Raw genomic sequence first — 12,253 nt, 5'->3', positions numbered from 1 at the left:
TAGGAGGAAGTATATCTTAAAGAAATTGCTCTCATGTTCGACCTTGTCCGTAACTTCATGTGTGGAAATTCTGATGTGAAGGTGAGGATTGACCAATCAGTCTTAGAATATTGTCAAAAAAAACAAACGATATCATAATGTTTTGATTCTAGAATTAGCAGTGTTTGAACTCCAACTCACAAACATTTGACAAATTCTTTTTCCTTGTCTTTGTTGTCATACAGATAGTATGCGCTTAGCTAAGAAGCTCACAATATTGCCATCCAGAAGTATAACGGACCAACACACAAAACTATGTGTAACCATGAACTTTTATAGTCTGGTTAATACAGTTTAGTGAGAATTACTCATAAACGTGGATGGAAAAAAAACAATAACAAAGACAGGAGTGACGTCATCTTCGTTCTATCTATAGACCTGCTACATCGACAAATTTAATTGATATGTAGAGATTTTCCGGCGCCGAACTTGGTCAAATCGGGACATTAAAAAAAATTTTTAATCACGATTTTTGAGTTGTCCTTCAGAGCCTTTAGACCCGTAGGAGCCAGAGTTTATCCCGATTTCTATAGCGAGAAACGGACAATAGCAATTGCCTGCTATTCTTTGGTTAGGATGCTAGTCTGTTGCAAAGTACTGTCCACCAGATCTAACAGACCCAACTACCCATTTACTTCTGGGTAGACAGGGGGGATCAGAAGAAAATCTCGACTGCACCTGGGATTGATCTTGGTTCCTTTGTGTGTGAAGCGAGTGCTCTACCAACTGAGCTATCAGGATACCCAAGATTTTAGATGAAAACTAATAAAACTACTGTTATTTTACTCAAAAATGAAAAAAGGGGGCCAAACTGAACTGCACTACATCAGTCCTATAAAGCATTATAAAATGATAATTCATATAAATAAGGGTAGAAATCGTGCATTTTGGATTTATGGAGACTTTTTTTACCATAAAATATACATTTATTTTGTTTGATAGCTGTGGTAAGTCTGGATACCTACTACCCACTTTTTTCTATTTTTTTCACTATTTTTCTTCTCAAGCTCTTTCTCTTTCGTCTTCTGTTGCTCTCTATTTGTCGATTCCCTGTTCGGGCTTGTCTTGAAATACTTAATGTTGATTTACTCCTTTTATAAATTTGCTAATTTTTCAATAGTATCCTATAAATACTTGCTTGTTGTAGAATTGTACAAAATATTATATTAAGACGAATGAAATAGATAGGTTACCTCAATACGGCTATGTGGTCTAGTGGTATGACACTCGCTTTCGGATCGGAAGATCCTGGGTTCGAGCCTTGCGCTCGGCGCATAGTTGAGTCCTTGGATAAGGCTCTTTACTCACATTCTCTCACCGTACTCAGGTGTAAAATGAGTACCTGGCCGTTAACAGCGTCTTTGTCCGAAAAATTGTAATATCGCCTAACAGGTGTTATGTCCCGTCCCACATGTTAAATGTTGCTGTTGACCAGGGACCCCTTGTAAAGGGCTTTGAGCATGTTTAGTGGATATTGCGCTATATAAGAGCTCTATTTAAACTTTTTTTTTTTTTTTAAAGAAAGAAAAACGATAAATAAATAGAGTAAATTCTAACTTAGATGATTTGATCCTTTTAATTTAAAAAAAAAAAACATAATGCAAATTGTGCTGTGCTATAATTTTTATTTTTATTTGAAGAGGTGGGGAGAGGAGAGGTCATCTTTTTAGGTGATAATAATTCCCTGTATGTCACAGATTGCTTGCCATCACAGTGGATTGACAGCTGTCATTCAAAAGATGTGGTCGTGGTGTTTGCAAGACCATGCCCTAATGACGAGTACCTTAAACCTGTTGGTCGCTTATTCTGCTCATTGTAACTCTGGTATGTGTTTTATTTTTATAATTCTTTACTAATTTTATTCAATTTTAGGGAGGGGAAAAATTATCAGAATGATGATGATTAAAGGAATAGAGAGTGCATACCTGCCTATTATTACGGACAGTCTGTAATTGTTACGGAAGTGTAAGGACAATTACGGACTTACGGAAATAGAAGAAATCTTACTGATACAAATGGTCGCAACGTTAAATTAAAAAATAATAATTTTTTTTTCATTATTTACCGCATGCTACAATAAAAAATCTCAATGCCTCATTGGCTGGCGACGAGTGACGTCATCGACTCGACACGGAAACTTTACCCTCGTCGGTAGACACAGTGCAGTGTCGAAAGCAGGTCATCAATAAGCATGTTATTATCGCGGGGGTCATTGGCAATAGTAGGCCTATATAACATGGTAAGTTTATTTTACATATATAAAAGGGTGTATCTATCATTATTTTTGTTTGTTTTAGTATTACTGAGATTTGACCATTAATTACTGATGAATTTTGTATTTCTTACTGAATTTGAAATTTTCAAGTATGAGAGGTTCTTTGAGGTTCTTGTGGTTTTACATTCAACTTCGGATTTGTAGGTCCCTGGTTTGAGTGATGTTGTGGATGGCACAGAGTGGAGTCCTTGGAGAAGACTTTTTACTCACATTCTTTTATTGTATTCCAAAAAAAATTGAGCTTTTGTATAGCGCAATATCCACTAAATGTGCTCAAAGCGCCTTACAAGGGGTCTCTGGCCAACAGCAACATTTAACATGTAGGACGAGACATGCCGTCTGCTACGCGATGTTACAATTTTTCGGACAAAGACAACGCTGTTAACGGCCAGGTACTCATTTTACACCTGAGTACTGTGAGAGAATGTGAGTAAAAAGCCTTCTCCAAGGACTCAACTATGCGCTGAGCAAGGCTCGAACCCAGGACCTTCCAATCCGAAAGCGAGTGTCATACCACAAGACCACATAGCCTCATTTTAGCCGCATTTTATTGTTTAATTTGTTGGCAGTATCCATCATGGCCTATTGAGCTCAATAACGTTCTTTTGATATTCGCAGAATGTCGTAAATTATGATTTTAATCGACCATCATACAACTGAAAACAATGAACTGTTTGTCACCAGTCTACTTTACTATCAATCTCAGATATTACTTGGGAGTTCCTGCCTTAGGTCCAAGTTATTATTGGTGACCCAGAACTTCAATCTGGTAATAAGTCTAGATGAACTAAGCGACAAAATGTGGACTTTGCGATAAAATTATCAGAAATTTGACATTTTACTTCTCAGCTCTTTAACTCACTCAATCCTAGTGATTTTTGCTACTTTTCAAAATTGGAAAAAATGATTATGTACATAGATAGTTTTATTCAACTATCATTAACATGCAAAAACTAAAAAAACATTAGCTTTGATACTACGCCTGTAATTTGTCTCAGAAAAATGTAACAAATAGGCATGGGGTAAAAGTAACCCGGGTAAACTACGGATATAGTCGATGTTAGGGTTGAGTGAGTTAAATAATTATATTCTCTCTTCTTGATAAAGCAAAACATGATGGCTATAATTTTTCTTTTTTATTATCTAAACCGTCCCAATATAATACCGTTTTGAAGCAATGGGTCTCATTTCACTGCACGGAACTTTAAACGGTTTTATGCATCCTTTTCAGCTGCCAGTTCATTCACCTCTAGTCCAAGCAGTGAGGTCAAAGTTCAGGCATCAGCACCCATTAAGCCATCTGGTCCACAAGGGTGTATCCTACTTTACGTGCTAAAAGTGGCTCAATCGCACATTCAGAGAGAGGAGTGCTCCCCTACTCTTCGTCTGATATTCACGATATTGTCCAATGTGGCTATGAATTCAGATTGTAGGAATTTATTGTGGAAGGTGAGTAATAGTCGCCATGTGACCTCAGTATTTTAAAAAATAGTCATGTGACCTTCCAGGACACGCCAGCACGGTTTCCTCAAACTCCTCGGGATATACAAAAACGTTTGAGGAAACTGTACTTTGCCATAACGTTTGATAGGGAGGGGGAGGGGGAGTGGGGGGGGGGGGGGGGGGGGGGGGGGGGGGGGGGGGACTAGTGTGGCTCAGCGGTGTGGTCTTTGCTCCGTGCCCGAAAGATGCCTAGTTCGAATATCCACTGTTTTATGTGGCTGTCAACAAGTCACCTCCCATTAGCTCAGTTTGTGGCGCTGTGCTGCAGCTGACACAGGGGTTACTTTATAATGATAATAATAATAATAATAATAATAATATATTATTTATTGTCCAAAAATATGGCTATTTGTCATTTGATTTACAATATATACAATACAAAGATAGATAGACAAAAATACGTTAATAAAATAGTAAATAAATATTAACATCAAAATGATAAATGAAATTGACATTTAAATTTTCACAAAATTTTGATAGAACTAATTCATCCATTTACTAAACAAAGGGAAGCCTCGTTTGAAAGTATCTAGAATTTTCAAGCCTCTTTTATTTTTGTTATTCAGTGTAGAAGATAAAGCTCTGAATTAAAACTGTTTTGTAGAGTTAGGTCACATATTTGATAGCCTCTTTATCATTTGTCTTCTTTCCTTGTATAAACTGACAACTGAGTTAAACTGAATATAATAAATGTCAATGCACGTTAAGAAAAAATATTTAGAAATTTATGGAGACAAATGCGCTTTCCTTGTATGGTAGTCTCTGGCACATTTTCAGCATAATCGAGAACGAACACAATATTAGAAGATAAGTGTGTTTGAAATCTTGCGTTAAAAGATAAGTGCTTCTTAAATCATTATTATTATTATTATATTATAACAATACAGAACACGAAAAAAAAATTGCTTTGAAATGAGTGTTACTATTATTTTTTATTTGCTTTTCAAAATTTTGGGTGTGGGATTTGATAGACTTTTTGTAGACTTTTTAATAGAAACAAAATCCAATTATAATATAATGCTTCAAAATGAAGATCACATACTAAGCTCAAAGATGATCCCCCCCCCACCCCCACCCTATACACATACACAAAATACAACACTAAAATAAAACTTTTAACACTTTAACAACAACAAAATTGACGATTATGAAATGTTTCTTTTAGGTGAAACGCAGTAATGTATATAAATAAATCTCATAATTGATACTTTCCAGAAGCAATATACAAATATCAATCTTCAGACTTTTACATTGCATTGAGTTAGTTAATGCCAATTTATTTTTTGTATCTTTATCCTCCCTCAGAACCCCTTTCTACAACAGGTGTCCCAGCTCAATCCTCGCAAGAGTAAGATCAGGGTGCAGGTGGCCATAGACATTCTCTGGTGTCAGCTACTTCTGTCTCTCTCATTCAGTATCGACGGACAGCAGTTAATTCTCAAGATTCCAGGTAAGTCAAGCTTATCTCACTAAATAATAATATTAATAAAAAATCTTTATTGTCCTCAAAAAAGTGGCAATTTGTCATTTGGTTACACATTTATAACAATTCAATATTGACATAGACACACTCACACAGATGCACACTAGTAACATCGTAGTCATCGAAAAAAAAAAATAAACAAATAAAAAATCTCATAACTGACAAAGGTGGAGAAAACCCAAACCTCCACTGACTTGTGATATGTCGTTTCCATTTTTCCCTCTTTCTTTATTATAATTTCCATATAGGCATTGTTTTGCTGGTAGTTTGTAGTTTGTAGATACAACCTTAACCAAGATTTTGCCCTAAAGAAAGCATTTTACTTGATTCTTTCTGGACCTAAAGACAAATCATGACGATTTTGGTATTTTTTGAAAATGAAAATATTTTATCCCACTTAAACTTAACGATGCCCCGTGTGGTGTCCGGGGTCCCTCAACTGAGAGGGTCAAGAATAGCCCAACGCCAAGCCAGCGTGTCGTAAAAGGCGACTAATGGTGTGTGATTCCCCCATCTTTGAGTCACCTGGTCCTCCAGGTTGGGGTTGGCAAAGGGTTAACACCCCTTTCCGTTAAACTCAAACCGTTACAGAAACACAGACAGACAAACTAAATCCTTTTTTTAGCTTGGGCGACCGAAGAGTTTCTGGAATAACAGAATTATGAAGGACAACAGACAAAGCCGAAAGGACTCTGCTGACCCGATGACGTCTTCGCCAAACAAGCAGCTTCGAATTGCGTCGTGGAACGTTCGCACCATGTATGAAGCAGGAAAAAGCTCTCAAGTTGTGACTGAGATGAGAAGATACAGGCTGCATATACTTGGAGTAAGCGAAACCCACTGGATACAATCCGGACAGAAACACCTCAAGTCTGGGGAGAAGATTTTATATTCAGGGAGAGGGGACGGGATTCATACACAGGAAGAAGTATGGAAAAGAACACAGCAGAAACCAGTGGGAGAGGATATAGGAAGAAGACGATGGAGGTGGATTGGACACACGCTTAGAAAGAATGACTCAACTAAAACAAAGAAAGTATTGGACTGGAACCCTCAGGGCAGAAGATCAAGGGGAAGGCCACGAGGAACATGGAGAAGAATTAAAGAAGCTGATATACAGAGAAGTGGTAAGACCTGGAATGAGATAAAAAAGTTGGCTCAGGATAGAGAAGGATGGAAACTGTTTGTCTGTGGCCTATACCCTGACCCAGGGTGAAAAAGGCAATGATGATGAAACTTAACGATGACTTGGATAACTCAGTTTTGTCAAAAATGCAACATCCATTCAAAATTTGTCACATTCTTTAGGGATTATAATTAATTTGATTTTTTAATCATACCATTCTATTTGATCGATGTATCTATCTTCACTCTTATATTTGACAGAGATCTTGACGGTTTTGGTGGATTTGGTGGAGGCAGGATCCAGCAGGTGTCGTCAATGTGCCATCCTGGTCGTTAGAAACCTTTGTTGTCACGCACCCAACAAACCAAAACTACTGGCAGTTGGTAGGATTGATTTTGTTTGTTTGTTTTAACCCTCTCCATACCAATTATAGGAAAATCGTCACATTCGTTACGAGACAACCAACATCTTTCTTATTCAAATTTCTTTTGTACATCATAAAATTTTAAGAAAATGAACAGTGTGTTGTAGAGCATGCTATGCTAAAGAAATAATGTATCGGAAGAACTTTACTGCTATTGTGTTTGAGTGATAAAAAATGTGTTTTGTGTTAGTTGGGTGTGAAGTTTTGGGGAAAATCCCGAAAATGGCTGGTAAGGAGAGGGTTGGGGAACTTCGATAGGTCCGCTATTTAACAGTGCACTTTCATATTTGTGGGAGTTAAATTTGTCATATAATTTTAGGCTTCATAAGTGATATTCTCAACTAAAGCATGTGTTCCCCTTCATCCCCTCCTACTAGAGTTTTCTTCACTCTGAGATCACTAAATTGTTCAATATTTTTTTCCTGTAGCCCTTATATGTCTGTGTTGTTGTTTTCACCGTTGGAAAGATAACTAAACATAAACAGACGATATTCAATTTTAATTTAATCTGACATTATACCTTACTGTTTTACACCAAGAGAGCAGCAACAACAATGATATTCAGGTTTAACTAAAAACTTAAAGTGCCTAAATGAGTCAGTTTCAGTTAAGATAGAAAGAAAAAAATCTAGTGAGTAAATGTGTCTCATATAAATGGAGAGAATATAAAACAAAGTACAATGAGCAGAAGTGTTGACTACTCACTTGCTTATTTATCATAATTTCTACTCATCTAATCTGCCACACAATTCTCTGTTGCTTATATTTAACCAAATGTGAATTTTTTTCGCCATCATTTATTTGTCTGTTACTGTTTGTCTCCTGACGAAGGCCAAGTACTGAAACGTTTTTTTTTTTTTGTGAAGTCTCCATTCATGTGGGTCACCTTTAATACTCATTCGAATTATCTTAGACTTAAATTATAATGAACTGAGATAGACTAGTTTTACACGTTACTTCATTGAGCTCCTGAACTGGACTGACTAAAATTAGAGAAGTGAGAACTGGAAGTAGGCATTCTGGCGCCAGGAAGTAGGTAACCATAATAACAGGAAGAAGTGATTCAATGCAGGGAATATTCTAATATGGTATATATACTTTTCTACTACATTACATAAATGGAGCCCCAAGTCCTGCTAGGGATGATTGTCTATATAAAGTCAAGAAGAAAAACATGGAGATTTTTTATTTTTCCCCGACTTTTGCGTTCCTCCAATGACACCACCCGTTTGGCTATCCCACGCATTTGTACAAAGGCGGGAACAAGGTCCTTTTCTCATTTTGGTCCGTCTGCATGGAACACCATTCCACAGAGCATCCGAGAATCCGCATCATTGTCTGTTTTCAAGAAATCCTTTAAAACATTTCTTTTTTTTTTGATGTCATGTACTTTAAATATTGTTTTGTTGTTGATGTAATTTAAAGCGCCAAGAGCCTCATTGTTGAGGATACTGTGCACTCTATAAGAGTCTATTATTATTATTATTATTATTATTATTATTATTATTAGTATTATTATTATTATTATTATTATTAATATTATTTTGTTCTCTCCAGAAAACTTTGTTGGCTGCCTTGTGGGTCAGATAGAACAGAAGAGTGATGAGCAGAGTCGTTTGGTGGCCACGTCTGCTCTCCATGCCCTGGTTCACAACAATCACAAAGTAAGTTCTTCAGCTTCCTCTTCAACTAAACTGACACACTGTCAGACCAAAGCCTTAGTAAACTCACTCAATCCTAGAGATTTTTGCTACTTTTCAAAATTGGAAAAAAGTGTATTAAAAATGAGCATGTGCGGGTGGTTGGATGGGAGCATCACCCTTGAATCATATACCTCTGATGTTCGCATGGGTGTACGATCCGATAGTGATGTCGTTTCTTCTTCTCTTTACTAGCCTATCCTGCTTCTTTGGTTTGTGATTGTATTTTTGACAGGGGATATTTTTTTTCTGTAAATCTTCTGCCTGTTTGTTCTTGGTTATTTATAATTTAGCTTATGATATCTTTAGGTTATGATTTTGATTTACATTTGTACTATTTTTGTTAGATTGCTTGTTTTTTTGTTTCAGCGGTCTCTCATATAACCTCAATTGTGTTGGAAGAGACCTAAAGCAACAAACAAACAAACAAAAAAAATGAGCATGTGGGCTACATAGATAGTTTTATTCAAATACCATTAACATGTAAAAACTAAAAACATTAGCTTTGATACAATGCCTATAATTTGTCTCAGAAAAATGTAATAAATAGGCATGGGGTAAAAGTAACCCGGGTAAACTACGGATATAGTCGGTGTTAGGGTTGAGTGAGTTAACTTATTGCCTGTCTCTGCTCTCAAACTTTTGTGACAATACAAGACGAGGATGACTAAAAGTAAAAGAAAGTGAAAAGTGAGTTGTTGGTATTGCTCAAGGAAGCAAACGTTCCCATTCTCTCTCCTCCCAAACCCCCTACTAGACTTTAAAAAAAAAAAAAGTTTCCCCCCTCCCAAACCCCCAAAATTATTTGGGTCCCAGAGTTTGTGGTATTACCCTTTCCATATAGCCTTTAGTTTTAAAAAATTAATTCAGAATGGGCTTTTATATTGTGTAATACCTACTAAAACTCTTTACAAGGGGTCCCAAGCCAGCAGCAACACTTAATGTGTAAGGCTAGACATGATGTCTGTTTGGCGATACAGTAGAACTCGGAAATAGCGAGTTCGACGGGTCCACTCCTGATTACTCGCTATTTCCGAGTTCTCGCTATTCCCGAGTTGCCAGGAAAGGTCACTCGGCCGTACAAAAATATGGAAAGACAATGTGTGTGTGTGTGTGTGTGTGTTCGTGCGCGTGTGCCGCGCGTGCGTGCAAATGACTGTGTGTGGATAAAGTGGAGTGAGGGCGGCGTTGAACACGGCCTTCGTTAACTACGCAATGATGGCCACAGGTTGAAGTTGATCCGCCCCTTCCATTTCCATCAAGATTTCGTGTATGTGAGTGTGCGAGTGTTTGTATGCAATAGGCATGTTTGATGAGGTAAGCAAGCGCATCACTCAATCTACTGAAATGATGGTTCCACGCTCCCCTCTCTCGCTGATCGAATGCGACTCGCTGACCGATGCTGCGAAGTGAGGCATGTTGACATGTTGGCTGCCAGTGCTTACCTCGCGCGTCGCGTGTCACCACATTGGGTGAATAATTGATCCCCACACGCACAGAAACACACACACCCAACCCCCACCCAAATTTGTTTCGCCTATTATGTACTACTACAGACTAGGCTACTATGTAATATTACTCGTAACGAAAAATAAGAAAAGAAAAGAAGCTAGGCTAAAAATATTTAAATCGCTCTTGTCTGGTGTTTTGCTTTACTTCGTTCGAAGTCCTAGGCTGGGGCAGGAAATGCTCGTTATTTCCGAGTTGACCTCTTTTTCATACTCGCTACTTGCATGCTAATTTTATTGACTCAAATAAGAGAAAAAAAACGGGGATTTAGATTTTACTCGCTATTTCCGAGTACGTTACTTTCATGTCCTACTGTATTAGAATTTTTTCCGACAGAGACAACGCTGTTAACGCTTTGGTACTCCTAAGTTAGACAATCCAAACAACAGAAATGTTTATGTTATGGCAAGGGTTACACTAGCTCAGATAGTAGAGCACTAACCTCACATTCTACACATTTTACACCTAAGTACGGTTAGAGAATGTGAGTAAAGAGCCATTTCCAAGGACTCAACTATGCACCGGTCAGAGCGGGACTCAAACCTATTCTGATCCAATGGCAAGTGTCATACCACAAGACCACATAACCGCATAATTCTTTTAAAGGTTCCACTATTTCTCGAAAGCGTGTTACCAGCAGTTAATTTGTTCCAAAAGTGGACAGAATTTTTGATTTTACCACACCAATTTATAATTCTTTGCTTTTTTATTTCATTTTAAAAACTTTTGTCATTCATTATCCGACCTACTACAGGCTAAAGTCCAAGTCAAGTCATCAAAAGTTACTCCTCGAATTCTGGACACCCTGCACAACATAAACAACGGCGGTCAAAGATCAACTCCAGTGATAGAAGCCACCTGTCAGAATCTCAAGGCCATTATAGACAACATTAGAGAGTGAAAGTATCAAAGATTTCCAAAAATGGAATTTATTTATTTTTGTTGGAAAAAATATGGCATACATATATACCTCTTTTGCCTGGCTCACACGACACAAAGTAAAATGTGGAAATTAAATTATTTTGATTCTTATGCCAAAAGTAGTCAAAATAATAAATAAGGCCCATTAGGGGCTGATTTTATTCCAGTTTCTGCAGCGTTAAACGATATCAGTATCAATTGCCAGTTTCCCTTTGGATAGAATGCCGGTTTATCGCAAAGTACTTTCCACGATTTCTAGCAGACCAAAGACGTAATCACTGCTGGCTGGGTGAGCAGAGGGGTTAGAAAAAAATACCCAACAAAACCACCAACACCACGGGGGACCAATACCACCAATTGGATACAATAGTCTGATGTCACGCCGCCTGGCAACGGCGGCCATCTTGGTTCTAAACAAAGAAAATCATTACTTTTTATTCTTCAAGCTGGCTAGAACTTTTCATATGTCTTGTGATCAGAATGTGTAAAAGTAAAAACATGATCAAATTTATGTTTTTTTTTCACTCTGGATACGCTTTTATGCTCGCCGGAGAAATATTTCATAGGGCGTCCGCCATTGTTCCGATAGTTTAGAGCCAGTGTTACTAAGTTACCATGCGTCATTAGGAAGGAAGTGACGTTACGACTATTGAATCCTATTGTTTTGAATGTGAGGTTAGTGCTCTACTGTACTATCTGAGCTAATGTAACCCTGCTTTACCATTATACAAACAGTTCTGTTGTATGGATTGTTTAAGTAAGCCATCCATTAGCTTTCAATGATTAAATACTTCTTGTAAAATGCCACATGGAAAATTTCTAAATAAGCTCTTTCACATTATTAAACTATTATTATTATTATTATTATTATTATTATTGTTGTTGTTGTTGTTGTTGTTGTTGTTGTTGTTGTTGTTGTTGTTGTTGTTGTTATTATTATTAATAATACTCCTACTACTATTATAATTTAAGTGTTGTTAGTATTTAAATGATTCTTAAGGTAAAAATTATTTGAATGCATAAGCTGTGATATAATGATTAGGTATTATTATTATTATTATTATTATTATTATTATTATTATTATTATTATTATTATTATTATTATTATTATTATTATTATTATAATAATAATTATATTTTTTCTCTCGATGCTCAATTGGTTTTACAAAGTTTGTACAATAGACAGTATGCGCTTGGCTAAGAAGCTCACAACATTGCCATCCAGAAGTATAATCGACCGATACACAAAATTCTGTGTAACCATGAACGTTT

General features: G+C 36.9%; 1 protein-coding gene across 1 annotated transcript in view; it reads left to right on the top strand.

Moving 5' to 3' along the window:
- The window catches only part of LOC144977613 (rotatin-like), a 60,478-nt gene extending 49,384 nt beyond the window's left edge, over positions 1-11,094 (top strand). The window contains 7 exon segments of the mRNA XM_078923006.1: positions 4-81; positions 1,737-1,863; positions 3,546-3,763; positions 5,123-5,267; positions 6,687-6,809; positions 8,408-8,514; positions 10,814-11,094. Coding sequence (XP_078779132.1) covers positions 4-81; positions 1,737-1,863; positions 3,546-3,763; positions 5,123-5,267; positions 6,687-6,809; positions 8,408-8,514; positions 10,814-10,960 — 945 coding nt within the window. The 3' untranslated portion in view covers positions 10,961-11,094.
- Positions 11,095-12,253: the final 1,159 nt, after the last annotated feature.

Source organism: Berghia stephanieae, chromosome 7, assembly GCF_034508935.2.
Source record: "Berghia stephanieae isolate SIO BIC M18660-M18661 chromosome 7, UCSD_Bste_1.3, whole genome shotgun sequence".
Taxonomy (NCBI): domain Eukaryota; kingdom Metazoa; phylum Mollusca; class Gastropoda; order Nudibranchia; family Aeolidiidae; genus Berghia; species Berghia stephanieae.
Note: the sequence above shows the minus strand (reverse complement) of the source record. Positions and strands in the feature narration are given on the sequence as shown.